The sequence below is a fragment of the Phascolarctos cinereus genome, unplaced genomic scaffold (genome assembly GCF_003287225.1).
Source record: "Phascolarctos cinereus isolate Bilbo 61053 unplaced genomic scaffold, phaCin_HiC Scaffold_2;HRSCAF=192, whole genome shotgun sequence".
Lineage (NCBI taxonomy): Eukaryota > Metazoa > Chordata > Mammalia > Diprotodontia > Phascolarctidae > Phascolarctos > Phascolarctos cinereus.
In genome coordinates, this window is record NW_027555625.1 from 287,046,718 (window position 1) to 287,061,986 (window position 15,269).

Genomic DNA, 15,269 nt, shown 5'->3' on the forward strand with positions numbered 1-15,269 from the left:
AAAATTGTCTGGAGTCAGATTGTAAGGAGCCTTATATACTAAAGAATTATATTTTATCAGAGGCAATGGAGAGTCACCAGCACTTTCCAAACATGGAAGTGACATATTAAAATTATGATTTTGGTAACTGTGTGATGAGTTGCAAAGGAGAGACATGATGTAAAGAGACTGAATAGGTTAAAGCATTCCAAGGCAGAGGTGGCAGATGCCTAAATTAGGATTGTGACCTCATGAGTCAAAAAAAGGAGACAGATATGTTAAAGAGGTAAAATGGACAAGATCTGGAGAGTGATTTAATATGGGGGATGCAGGAGTGAGAAGTTTCAAGAACAACTTTTGAGTTTATCAATCTTGCTAATTGTGAAGATGGCGGTACCCACAATAGAAAGAGAAATTTGGAAGGATGGGGAAAATAGTTGTGTGGGGGCATGCTGAATTTGTGATATCTACGGGAAATCAGGTGTCTAGCAGGCAATGACAAAGTCAGTTTTTCCCCAGTCAAAAATCTTGAAATATTAAACCAAAGAAGGAAAAAAAGCCCCACATATATAGGTTTTTAAGATTGGATTTGCATTTTTATGGTTAAGGTTCACAAAATACAACATGCTAGTGTAAATAATATTGGTCATGTTTTATAGATTGGGAAACTAAGGTACAGCTAGGTTATAATTATGTGTCCTATCAAATCTATAGCATATCAATTTAATTTGTCCTTTGGTTGTCTTAGAAAAGTCTTGTTAAAAGAATTAAGAATTGAATGGATTTATCTGTCACAATTTATTTTTCGCCAGTGGCAATTACTTTTTGGGGAGAACTAGATCTATCTTACCTGAGACTGAAAGTGCTGCAGCCATGCACAGGCCAAATTCCACTGCTCATTTCCTAACTTAGGATGGTTCATCCCCCCTTAGGTAGCTCCTCACTCCTAAGGAGGTTCACTATATTGATGCCAAATAATGTAGATGTCCCATCACTTTGGCACATTACAGCTCAGAATTACTGACCTCAAGCAATTCACCAACCTCAGCATTGCCAGCTGCAGAGATTACAAAGATGCACCAACATAACTGGTTTTCCAATGTCAAAAATCACAATATTGTGGAAATAGGTTGGTTCCACTGAAGTGGGCAACATTAGCATAGTCTTCCTGTTGCTTCTTCCATGCCTTTCCTAAATTATCATTGAATCCTTAACCCCTGGCTAGGAGCAAAGAACCCTGACATGTTACATAAATATCTGCTTTCAATTTCTTTCAGAATGGCCTTTGATAATACATAAATTGAACATGAACAACTGTCAAATTCCCCAATTTTTAAAATAAACTTCTTTTGGGTTTATGAAGGTCTAAAAAATATCTAGACCTTTTTAAGAAGTAATTCAAATCCATCAATAATCCCTTGTTTATATATGTTAACTCAATGCATTGTTATGAATTACATAACAAGCATGTCAAATACTTGGGGGTGAAATAAACATCAGGAAGATTTCATGTAAAAAACTATTAAAAAAAAGTATTCATAATTTTTGGTGAGCCGAATGGCAGCTACTCCACATAAAGGACACTACAACAAATGTATATTGCATTTAAAAAATTGTTTTGCTTTGTTTCACTGACCCTAAAATTATAATGCAGTATGTTTCTAAAAAATTTCAGTGCCTCGAAATTTTCCTGAGCATTTCAGGAGAAAAGACAAAAGCGATAAAAGACTGGGGGGAGGGAAGCAGTAAGGGAAAAAAGTGCTTCAAGGAAGAGGAAGATAGTAAAAGTCAAGGAAGGGAAGCAATAGGGTGCCTACGGAGCCTAGCTGGTTGGAGAACTGAGCTACCAAGATCCTGCTCTCATAGGTGAATAGGGGGCTGGTATTCAATCAACTGTCCTGGTGTAGTCTAGCACAGTTTAGAATACTGACTTTGCAGTCAAGAAACCTGGGTTCTGGGCCTAAGCTCTGCCACTAATTCATAGGATGACTTTCTATAAAGCACTGCTCTCTGGGCCTCAGTTCCTTTCTCTGTAAAATGAGGGCTTCAGATTAAACAAATTTTGAATCTTCCTTAGTTCTAACATTTAATATTCCTTCCTCTAGGTAAATATTAGAGGTAGAGAACAGGTGAAAAAGTATTATTCTTCTGCATAAAATGGATAATACGCCCCTCTCATATTCCTGGTCTGTCAAAGTTGTCAAAGAAAAAAAAATCTTACAAGCAGATGATAGGAGAACAATGTTTAATAGTGGCTTTACTAAAAGCAAACACTTGGAAGTATTCAGTATTTAATTCAGATCAATGTGTTTCCAATACATTATCAGAAATCCTTAAATCTCTCACACCAACCAATATGGAGTATATTAGAGTATCTCTCAAGAACTCTTCCAAATTTACATGAAACAAATTTGTAGGGAACTTGTGACTTGAGTCCAGTACTTTAACCAACAATGACTAGATCATCACTGGTGAATTCATAAGCTGGAACCTCAAGGTTGAGTGGTGCAGGCCCTTTTCTGATTCTGCCAGACGCATCATAGTGTGACCCATGACAAGGACAGTAATAACCACCAAAATCACCTGCATGTGCAATGGGTACACAACCAAGATGGGTACAGACACCAATCAGGATGATCCATTCAGGCTTCTTTGTGCGGTCTAAATCATGTTGTGGGTCTCTCAACTGTGACAAATCTACAGCAGATTCTTGTTCTATTTCCTTTTGGGTTCTATGACGTACAAACAGAGGTTTTCCTCTCCATTTAATAGCCATGTTCTTGCCTTCAGGAATATCTGACAGCTTAATTTCGATTTTCGACATGGCCAACACATCAGCAGAAGCACTCATGCTGGAAACAAACTGAGAGACGGCATTCTTGGCAGCATATGCCATACCTACAGTCATAGTTGCAGTTATCAAATAGGAGAAACCTTTTCTACTTTCACTGCTATCTTTTGAAGATTTTTTGCTATCTAACACATCTGCTCGACGATAGGCAGAGAAGTCAGGAACTTGGATGTCTGTATGGGAGTAACGAACAGAAGCAGGAGCTGCAAAACAAACAGAAGGTTATAAGAACAAATTCAGATTAATATCTTGAAAGGTGTCTGTCTGTATATACATATGTATATACATATTACATATATATGCCTCCAAAGTCTTTAAAAATTAAAAAATATTCCAAGATTAAAAAATTTGAAAATGACAGACTAATCTGTTAATATAAAAATAGTCAAAGCAGGAACGCAGCCAGCTTATGAAATAGCACAAGTTGGATGAAGTGTGTGTATATATATATATATATGTACACAAGTTAACGTACAAGTTATTTGTCAACTGATCTCCTAGTTAAGCATTGCTGATTCAGGTTCAGAATGTCTCCAGGAAAATGAGTACATGAAGTTGAACAGCCCTGTTAAATGACATATTTCAGATTCTAAAAATTCAGTTTGCTAGCCACTTGCATCCATCCTTCAGTATTAAACTCATCTTTAGCTTTATAATGTAAATTGTGAAATCTATATTCCTATCAAGGTCAATCTATGTGTTTTCTGAAAGAGCACGTAAAACTTCTAAGAATTCTTGAGGTGTTATTTTCAAGAAGAGAAAACAGTACCCTATGAATACAATTTTACTGGGCATTGAAGGTTTTTTCCTTTTCTTTCTTTTTTAAAGCAATTTAGGATAGCTTCTCCCTGTAACAAAGGTCCATATGCTTAACACCAATATTCTTCCAATGATGTTGCATGGCGGTGAGTTATGAAACACTTTGCAGTCTCTATGGGAATTACCCAAAGGGCATATATGAGGCCCCAGGAGGACATTACCAGGCTATAACACTTTGTAAACAAGGAATTAGTTACAGTAAGAAGCAATGTAAAGGATATAATGAAATGTAAAAATGAAAGGTGCACCAATATTGTGGCCAAGAGTGAGAAATAAATGTGGATACCAAAAAAATGAAATAAAAACTCCCAAGCATGTTGGGTAGACCCCCATGGAGAATTTAAGGGCAGCAATGAACAAAATGTGCACAGGATGGGCAGGCATAAATGAGACTCAAAAGCCACTGGAGTACTTAAGACTCTAATTAGTGCTACTTTAACTTCAAACATAATCAATGATAGGTGAAGTAGGACGAGCCTCATCAAAAATAGGCAACTTGTCAGGGTCAAAAGAAATCTTCAAGTGGGTTATCATCTCATTTGATTACAAAGTAAGAAAACTCTCTGGTGGCTTCATCCTTAATGCATTATTACTAGTGTGTACATATTATTTCAGGAGCTAGTGAATGATTAAAAGGCCAAGAATTTTGACAGAAATTTTTTTTAACTCAAATATTAGTGTGAAACAAGTTTTGATGAAAAATTTATTGGTGCTATTTTCAAACATGTTTAAGAAAAAGTGAAGGTTTTGGCAGGTTCTCTAAAATAAATATAAAAATACTACTAAGTCTATCCAGTTACTTTTATTTACAGAAAAGGTTTTGTTTCCAAAGAAGATCACTGGGTTTAAAATCAGAGGGACTTAAGTTCAAATTCTGGTTCTGACACTTATAACTATATCTATATGACCTCAAACAAGTCACCTAACCTTTCGGGGCCCGATCTGTAAAAGGAGGGAGTTGGCTTCTAAGATTCCTTCCAACTCTAAAATCCATGCCCTATGTTCTACTCCTAAAATGTATTTTCCTCTCCATGCAAAGTTTCTATGTCAGAATTCATACCAACATAGTTCACAAGTAATCAAAAATTACTGTATAGTACATATTTTAACTACTTTCCCTCTAGTTCCCAACAGTGATAACTACATGCAAATTATAAACAGTTACCTATAATGGGTATGTGGGCAAATTACTGAATAAGAAAAGCCATCCTAAAAAGATTCTCAGCCAGGATTTCTGTGGGGTCAATTATATGATTTATATATCTCTAGTGAAAATGGCTACTAAGTACCCTTTCAATGTGTTTAATATCACTTAGATAAGAAGGCAAGCCTGGAATAGGGGACAGAAAGCTGATCTTAAAAGGCCTATGTTTAAATCTCCCCACTCCTTTGATTATAAAGGCTTTGAGCCTGAACAAATTACTTAACCTGTTAGAGGTCTAGCCAGTTCTCAAAGACTACAACTTATAGAGCAGCTACCCACACACACCAATAGAGGGAGTTCCCTTGGTACCAATTTTTCACTGGGAGTTACCTAGGCCAATGAAATAACAGGTCTAGATTAAAAGAAAAAAACCACTTAAACAAGAAATCTCTCCTAATAGAAGACAGGAGAAAAATAACGTTCAGACAATAAGACAAAAGAAACTATCAACACTCTGAAATGGAGACTTCTAGATTAAAATCACTTTAACTAATCAACTGACCTTGTTCATAGAATAATAGCTAAAGAACAGAGTGAATCTGGCATAAATTAGGCACAGATCAACATCTTACATCATATATCAAGATAAATTCCAAATGGATACAAGACTTAGCTATAAAAGGTGACATGAGTAGCACATCAGAAGAGCAAGGTCAAAATTACTTTTCCAATCTATGGATGGAGAAGAGAGGATCACAGAAGATGAGACATTTTTGATTATGTAAAATTCAAGTTTTTGCACAAACAAAAACCAACGCAGTGAAAATCTGAAGGGAAACAGGTTAACTAATAAAAAAAAAACCTTACAGAAAGTTTTTTTGAAAAAGGTCTCATATTCAATATATAAGGATCTGATTCAAATTTCTAAGAATACATTCCCCAATAGCTACATACATAGTCATGGATATGAATAGGCAGCTTTCAAAGGAAGAAATCCAAGCTTTCAACAACCTTGTTTAAAAAAACGTTAAAATCACTAATGATTAAAGAAATACAAGTCTGAGGTTTCACTCATATTCATCATGCTGGTAAAGATAACAAGAGGAAAATGACAAATGTTGTAGGGGCAGTGGGAAAACAGGTACACTAATGCACTATTGGTGGAGCTGTGAATAGATCTTGCCATTCATCAAAGCAATATAAAACTAAGCCCAAAAAGCACCTTTGGCTCAGCTGTCCCAGTCCTAGCCCCACACCATGAAGAGATCAAAAAAAAAAAAAAGAGGAAAAGAACCCCTATGTACAAAATATCTATAACATTTTTATAGTAACGAAAAAATGATGACGACAACAACAACAACAAAAAACCCCTATAAATTAAGAGGGTGCTCATCTGTTGGAAAGTGGCTAAACAAATTATGACATGAATACAATGAAATAATATGCCAAAAGAAATGAAGAAATGGACAGTTTCAGAAGGAACTGGGAAGACCTCTATGAATAAATATATGGTAAAGTTAAACAGAACTAGAAAAACAATTTATGTAATTATAGTATAAAGAAAATTCTGAAAGACTTTAGAACTCTAATTAATGCAATAAAAAAGCACTGGGCCTGGAGTCATGAAGACCTGAGTTCAAAATCGGCCTCAGACACTAGTAGTGTGATCCTTGGCAAACCCTGTTTGTCTCAGTTTCCTCATCTGTAAAATGAGCTGGAGAAGGAAAGGGCAAACTACTCCAGTTATCTTTGCCAAGAAAATCCCCAAAAGGGGTCACATAGAGTCAGACACAACTGAAAAAACAACTGAACAACAACAAACCATGATTTCAGAAGATGGAAGATGAAGTACACTAACCACCCCCTGCCAGAAAGATGATGGACTTAAAATGAAGAACAAAAGATACACTTTTGGACACGGTCAATTCCCACATCTGTTTTGCTTGACTATCTATTTATTATGGCTTTCCTTTCCTTCCCCCCTGCCCCCCCTCCAATTGTCCCATTGGGACTGGGGAAGAAAAAACAGCTTTTATTAATCAGAAAAGTGACTAAAGTGACTAAAAGGTTTCCTCCTTATTTTAATCTAAAGAAACTTGGAAAAGAAAGTTAATACTCAGGATTCCATTGCTTTACTTTAGCTACATTTTCTCATAGGATACAAGAAGTCTGGAAAATCTAGTAATTATACACACACACAGTTCTTGCTCTCGAAATTCAAGCTCTAAGTTATTTTAACCACGTGTTTTGGCTCAAAGGTGGCAAAGTATAACATTCCTAGATTCAGTTTCAACTTAAGACAAAATAAGACACTATGGAAAGGCCACCAGGATGTAAAAGTACCTCCTCAAAATATGCAAAAAAAAAGGATGCACTCTTAGCTTCACCTGCACCTAGCACTGGGAGTAGAATACTGAAGTTAGTGTTTACTTGCTTTCCCCTAAGATTTTCACCACTGTCAAAACACACCTCTCATTTCACAAATGTATCAAGGAATCAGTTTTCCAACTTGTGGGGTGGAAAGAACACTAGAATTGGGGTGATTCCTGGGTCTACCACTTTTACAAGGTGTGAACCACAGAAAAAAATCACAACCTCTGACCCTGATTACTCATATGTAACAGGGAAATGATAATGCTTGACCCACAGAAATGTTATAATCATCAAAACATGATAAAAAAAAATAAAAGTACTTTGTAAATCCAAAATTCTTTGTGAAAGTAACCTACCAAGTCATCTGCAATACTGGAGGAAGCAGGTATACTGAAGTTGTAAAAGTATTAAATATACTGCAAGTTGAATTTGTCACTGACAGAAGATACTAACTAGTTCTTACTTCTCCATCACTTGTAAAAGTATTTCCAACAAAGTACATAAAATTTAAAAATAACCTTTAATGGTTAAACTTTCATGGATGATCTTTCTTTTTTTTCCTATCTTCCCAACTATATTTTCTATCCTTCCTCCACCTTTGGGGGAAACAGCAATTTGGTATAAAGAAATGTTTTATGCACCAAGATGTCATGTGACCTGGAACAAGTAATTTGAGCTCTCTGGACCCTATCTGTAAAAAAAAAGGTAGCTGGTAACCTGAGATGTAGGGTCCATTCTATGAGTATAAAAGTCTTGAGAGGGCATATCATATGTCAATGGGCTCCAGGACTCACTTCCTACAGGTCTATCTGTCCTAGATCTCCTAATTGTCAAAGGGCAACAAGCTCTCTCTCCACCAGCGAGTGATCTAAGTGTTTCTAGAGGGCCACTCAAAATGCTCTCTAATGTCCCATCCAGGACTAAAAAATATTAGGGACCTTAGAGATCACCTTGGTAGTGGGGTTACTTATCTGAGCCCAGTTTCCTTTTGGAAGATATAATAAACTCAAAATATGGAACAGTGGATTTAAAATCGAAGGAACTGGTCTCCAGTATAGCTCTGCTACACAGTAACTAAAGGAGTTTGGCCAGCATTATGTAGTGGAAGGAGCACTGACTCAAAAGACCTGGGTTCAAATCTTGCCTCAAGCTTACTCCAAGTGTGACCTTGAGCAAATCACTTAACCTACCTGTGGCTCAGTTTCCTCAACTATAATTAAAGGACAGTATCAGATTACATTGTACCTAAGGTCCCTCCTAGCTCTAGTTCTATAATCCTATGATGTCACTTAATCTTTCAGGGCTTCAGTTTCCTTAGCTGTAAAAAGGATATTTAATACCTTTACTACCTAAAGGGCTGTGGAGGTACAGGAGATAATGTATACAAAGTATTTTGTTGTTGTTTTTAAAACTTTTAAAACCTATAAGTGAGCTATTATTATCATTCCCTACCTCCAGACCAATGGCATCTCATCCCAAGTTTCAGGGTGGGGATGGGGAGGTCACCTTTCAGCAGAGTTCAAGGACACGGCATGGCGGCTCTCTGCTCTCGGGAGGGTCAGGGCCCCTTCCCCACCCCCAGGTCTCTCAGCTTTCAGTCGGCCCGGGTGCCCCTCAGTTCCGGAAATGGGGGTCCCGTGCCCCGGAAACAGCCTTCTGGCTCCCTCCCTCGGGCCGCAAGCGGTCCAGGCCCCACGGGGAGCCCTTCCCCCGGCCGCAGAAGCAGCCTCGGCTTGGCGCGGCCCTGTTGCTCTCATTTCCTCCCAACTTCTCTCCTCCCCGCCCCCCACTCACAGAAGAGGCTGACTTTGGCGACGAGCTGCCGTCGGGCGGCCTGCCCGCCCAGGGACTCGTGGCACAGGAAGGGCCGCTTCGCATCCAAGACGGGGGGCTCCGGGGCGGGCACCACCGAGGCCTGCACCAGCGGCCGCAGGGGACCCACCACCGTACGGGTCGTGGCTGACAGGACGGGGGCAAAAGGGCCCGAACGAGCGGCTACCGACAACATGGCGAAGGCTCCTTTCACCTCCGAGCCAGTCACTAGGACGACCTTCCCGGAGCTGCGCAGGCGCCTAAAACGGCCGCGCGCGTGGCGTCATCACGCCAGCAATCGCGCGCAGCACTCCGGGCTCGGCTATAAAAGACAGTGCGCAGACGCGGGTGTTATAGAAGCGCTTCTGAACGGGCAGGAGGATCGTCGATCGTATCTCCTGTCTGCCATTCTGTTGATTCAGTGTTTCACCTAGGACCGGACTAATCCTCGTCGCCCCAGTCTCATAAAATAACCTCTTGTGAGGGTGAATACAACTTCTTGTAACCATTCATTAAACACCTAATTGTCTGATAATTCATCTACCACCGATGATTATTAGAATGAAATCTTGAAAGTTAGACCTGAACATCATATTTGTGGGACAACGCTGTTTCCAGATGACTTGTTCATTTAACTGATGCCTGATATCCTCAGAGGCTGGTACTTCGTTAAAGCAGCGCTCCAATGGCAAAAAGGAAAAATTGGTTTACTTATTTTTCTGTTCCTAAAATACTTCACCGTTGCTAGGGCCTTGGTGAAAGTTAACTGAAGGCAGATTAAACAATAACTAGGTTGAGGATGCAAGTAACAATGCAATACTTTTTTCTGGGATTTCAGAGACCATTGAATATGAACTTTTATGTTAAATTAGTTTTATCTTGCAAAAAATTCTAGACAATCATATCAACAGAGTAATCGATTCTATTGAAAGCCCTAAATCCTTATGAATCTATATCCCCTTTTTAGCTGCTTCAGCTTGAAGGTTGAAGAGTAACATACTGTGTGACCTTGGACAAATTGCTGACCCTCTCTGACACTCAGTTTTATCTTCTGCAAAATGAAGGGGATGAACTAGATTATATTTTGGAGAAAAAAAATATTTTTGTTACTTTGAACTTGACAAACATGAATGATATGCAAAGAACATAGAACATAAAAGGAAGATTGTATATGAAATAGTAAGCCACTGCTTCTAGCTTGCTTGTGTATAAGTACACAACAAATTCAACATCTTAGTTTCAAAACTATTCTTTTTGTCTATGTCTCTTCTCTCTACCTCCTTCTGGTCTTTTCTGCGCATTCTCTTACATGCTTCGTTAATGTTGCTTTTTCTTTTCCTCTTTTTTTTGTGAGGGAGAAGGTGATCACCATTTCTAACCCCCCTCTCTTCCTTAGTTCTCCCATCCCAAAATGGAAAGGAAAAAAAAAGCCTACTTATAAAAAACATAGTCAAGCAAAACAAATCCACATAATGGATGTGTCTGAAACTGTATTTCTCATTCTATACCTCTAATCTATCACCTGTCTGTCAGGAAATAGGAAGCATGCTTCCACATTAGTTTTCTTGATTCATGGTTAGTCATTGCATTGGTCAGAGTTCTGAAGTCTTTCAAAATTGTTTTGCTTTAAGATGTTTCAGTTCTTGTATGAATTGTTCTAGTTCTGTTCAATTCACTCCTCATCAATTTATATACATCTTCTTAGGTTTTTCTGAAATCCATCCCTGTCCACATTTCTTATATTGCACAATGATATTCCATTACATTTATATACCACACTCTTTTTAGTCATTCCTCTATTGATGGGCATAAGCTTTATTTCCAGTTCTTTGTTACAAAAAAAAAGGCTGCTATGGATATTTTTGTGTACATGGTTACTCTCTTTAATCTTTTGGGGATACATGTCTAGTACTGGTACAATGGAGTCAAGGGTATATACAGTTTAGTACCATTTGGGACACAGGTCCAAATTGCATCCCAGAATGACTGAACATAGCTCCACCCATAGTGTATCTGTCATCCTATGTTCCAGCTAACAACTGTCATTTACATTTCTTTATTGTTTTTGCTAATCTGATGGGCATGTGGTAGAACATTAGAGTTATTATCATGTACATTTTCTTTATTTTGAGTGATTTGGAACTTTTTTTTCTAACTCTCAATAACTTGTTTTTCTTCTTGTGAGGACTATCTGTTCATATCCTTTGACAATTGAGCTATTTGGGGAATAAGTCTAGTTTTTGTATTAGTTATTATTATTATTGTATTAGCTATATATATAAAATATAAATACAAACATATAAAACAATTATAGAATATATGTGATATACATATATGTACATATATGACATATATTGTATATGTTTGTGTCATTTTATGTTTATTCATATAAATATTTATGTATATTTCTTCTATGTATATCACACCCTAACCACTCCAGTATCTTTGCCAAGAAAACCCTATGGACAGCTATGGTCTGCAGGGTCACGAAGAGTCAGACATGACCTAATGACTAACAACAAAAATGTGTGTGTTTGTGTGTGTGTGTGTGTGTGTGTGTGTGTGTGTGTGTGTGTATAAACCCTCACTCGCCCCATCCATCTCCGCTACCTGTCATCTTCTATCTCTCTTCCCTTTTGTGGGTAACCTACTTGAGAAGACCATCTACAATCAATGTTTCTACTTCCTTTCCTCCCACCCTCCTTAACTCTCTTTAGTCTGGCTTCTGAACTCATCTTTCAACTAAAACTACTCTCTCTAAAGTTACCAATGATCCCAACTGCCAAGTCCAATGACTTTCTCAGTTCTCATCTTTCTTGACTTCTCTACAGCCTTTGATGTTGTCAATTACCCCATTCTTCTTGATATTCTCTTCTCTCTAGGTTTCTTTGACATTACTCTATCCTAATTCTCCTCCTACCAGTCTGACTACCCCTTCTCCATCTCCTTTGCTGGATCTTCATCCGAGTGTCTCACGCTAACCATGGGTTTCCCCCAGGACTCTGTCCTGGGACTCTCTTCTCTTTTTGCTCTGTACTGTTTTCTAGGTGAATGTCATGATTTGCCAATCTCATCATCTCTATGTTGATAATTTTAAGATCTACTTATTCAGCTCAAATCTCCTTGCTGACCTCCAGACTCACATTTCTGCCTGCCTATCAAACATTTCAAACAGGATGCCTTGTAGATATCTTAAACTCAATATGTCCAAAAGTGAGCTCATCATCTTTTCCCCAAAACCCTCTTCTCTTCCAGATTTCCCTATCACTGTCAAGAGAACTACCATCCTTCCAGGCCCTCAGGCTCATAAGCTAGATGTTTTCCTCAATTCCCCACTCTCTTTCACGCACTCCAGTTATCAATCCCATTGCACAATGTTATAAATTTCACCTTTCTAATATCTTCTGTATATGCTCCTTCTCTCCTCTGCTGCTGACACCACCACTCTGATTCAGGCAGGCCCTCATCACCTCATGCTTGGACTGCTGCAGTAGCTTGCTGGTTGGCCTCCTTGCCTTAAGTTGTTCCCCATCCACTTTATTCTCTATTCAGGTATAAAATGACCTTCCTAAATCTCGAATCTGACAATAGTACACTCCCCCCATTCAGTACACTCCAGTGGCTCACTATCACCTCCAGGATCAAATATAAAATCTTTTGTTTAGCATTTAATATTCTGGCCCCTTTCTACCTTTACAGTCATCTTATACCTTCTTATACTGCATACTCTGTCATCCAGTGACACTGACCTCTTTACTGTTCCTTAATCAAGACACTGCATTTTCTGGCTCTGGGCAATTCTCTCTCTCCTCATTTCTGCCTCCTGGCTTTCCTGGTTCCTTTTCAGCACCACTAAAATGATATATTCTACAAGAAGCCTTTCCCAGTCCTTCTTAATGCTAATGCCTACTCTCCATTGATTACTTTATCAGATAGATAGATAGGTAGATAGATAGATATGCTGTGATGAATGGGAGAGTGAATTAGTTAAGGATTATCTTGTTACAGTAAGGATCCAGTTGAGATTAGGTAAGGTAAATTTGTAGTCAGCCCAGTCAGGACCATTTTGCATTTTCTCCAGATCCATTCTGCAAGTGGAAGTGGCAATGGGGAGCAAGGAGTATTGTAACTACCCTCAAAGTGACAAGTGAGTCCAGGATATGATATAAGCAAAACTGCAGTCAGTACTGAAAAGGATGGCCAGGTATGCCATGTCATCAAGACACAACTAGGTCTCAAGGAGTGAAAGAAGATGAAAGGAGGAAGAAAGGAAAAGATTTATAAAGAAATAAAATGTAACTACAAAGAAGGCATTTCAAAGAGTATGATGGAATGGGTGGGCAAATCTGAAGTGGGACAGTATGGAGATGGGTTTGAGGCAGAGGAGAATAAGGGTATGGGAATGAAGCATGAAGAACAAAGGTAGTGTTCTAATAGCTGCAGATTCAGAATCACTAGCCTAGGGAGAGTGTAATGGGGAAGGAGTATGTTAACCATTGAGGAATGAGTTCAGGCAAATTTTCAGTGATTGCAGAGCAGTCCTTTAATTAGTCCATTAGAAGGTAGAGGCGATTAAACTGTTTAGGGACTTCTTTTGATGTTCACCTTGTGGAAAGTGGTGATGTTGAAACCTGTGAGGTCCAGGAACCACAACTCCCAGTAGGCAGGATTAGGAGAAGATAGAGCATGGATGAGGCAAAAGCTGGCAATTCCTGATGGGTCTGGTTTCCAGAGCACTGGAGAAGGACCTAGGTAAAGACAGAAACCTAAGGCCTAGGTCTGCAAGCAGGCTTCTCTAAGTATGGGTATACTGTCTCACTATTGTCATTTTCTCTGATGAAATTTTCTATTCAACAATTTTTTTCTTTGATCCATCAGTTCTTTAAAATTATGTCATTTGGTCTCCAATTAATTTTTTTTAATTTCTTTAAGAGTCCTTTATTGAGCTAATTTTATTGCATTGTGATCAGTAAATGATATGTATGATGTTTCTGCTTTTCTATATTTTGGGGAAGGCCTCCATGCCCTAAAACATGGCCAATTTTTTGTAACATATTCCATGCATAGCTGAGAAGTGTATAAATTATATTCCAATTGAAAACTACCAGATCTATCATCTTTAGTATTTTTTTGGGGGGGGCGTGCGAAGCAATGGGGTGAAATAACTTGCCCAGGGTCACACAGGTAGTAAGTGTCAAGTGTCTGAGTCCAGATTTGAACTCAGATCCTCCTGAATCCAGGGCTATTGCTCTATCCACTGCTCTAACTAGCTACCACCATCTTTAGTATTTCTAAAGTTCATTCTGGTCCTTAACTTCTTTCTTGTTTATCATTTGGTTACAATTGTTTATGTCTGCAAAGGATTCATTAAGATTTCCCACTATTATAGTTTTAATATTTCCATCTCCAATTGAATTAACTTTTCCTTTAATTTTAGATGATATTCAAGTATTTATTAAGTATTTATATAAAGTATTGATAGTGATTTATTATCTATGATTTCTTTAAGCATACTGTAATTTCCCTGCTTATCTGGTTTTATGTCTGTAATTGCTATAGGCTTATCTGAAATCATGTGTGCTACCCCTGCTTTTTTTTTAGTTCAGCTGAAGCATAATTAATTTGTCTAGTCCCTCATTTTAACTCTACATGAATCTTTGTGATTCAAGTGTGTTTCTTATAAACAACATATTTTCAGATTCTGTTTTCTAATATATTTTGCTGTCCTCTTCTGTTTTATGTGTGTATTCATTCCATTCACATTCATGGTAATGATTGTTAATATGTATTTCTCTCTATCTTATCCTCTAGTACTTTTTCCTTTCTTTGTTCTCTCCCCCTCTCCCCCATTTGCAAATAAGGAGGTAAAAGAGGAGTTTGCTTGATGCTTGTGATATATAAATGAAATAGCCTGTTTCCTCTCTGTTTCAGCTTTTCTCCCTCCCTTGCCTGCCTCAGATCCCAGGTTTTTACCTTTAATTCTTTTCCTTTTAATTCCTGCTTCACATTCTTCACCAAAACATTCTGTTTTGTTTGGCTTATGACTATTTCCTTACTTATCCTGCGCTCCCTCTTAGATTTCCCTCTTTCCCTACCTTGTCCTTGTCTCTCCTATTTCCCTTTGGAGATTAATGTATTTCTATACTGAAATCTCTGTGTATATGTGTGTAATTATGTTCAATCTTCCCTTAGCTTTTCCAGATGAAAGTAAGGTTCATAGTATGCTGGTCCTCCCCACCCTTTTCTCTGTGATTATATATTTTTCATCTTGATGTACCTCTATTGTGTGAT

The 15,269-nt window shown here is 38.1% G+C and overlaps 1 protein-coding gene across 1 annotated transcript; it reads right to left on the reverse strand.

Moving 5' to 3' along the window:
- Positions 1 to 2,207: 2,207 nt before the first annotated feature.
- On the reverse strand, positions 2,208 to 9,231 carry UQCRFS1 (ubiquinol-cytochrome c reductase, Rieske iron-sulfur polypeptide 1). Its single transcript, XM_020985086.2, has 2 exons — positions 8,961 to 9,231; positions 2,208 to 3,033 (listed from the first exon to the last, which is right to left on the reverse strand). The coding sequence occupies exons 1-2, from the start codon at positions 9,172 to 9,174 to the stop codon at positions 2,423 to 2,425; spliced, it is 825 nt and encodes a 274-aa protein (XP_020840745.1). The 5' UTR covers positions 9,175 to 9,231; the 3' UTR covers positions 2,208 to 2,422.
- Positions 9,232 to 15,269: the final 6,038 nt, after the last annotated feature.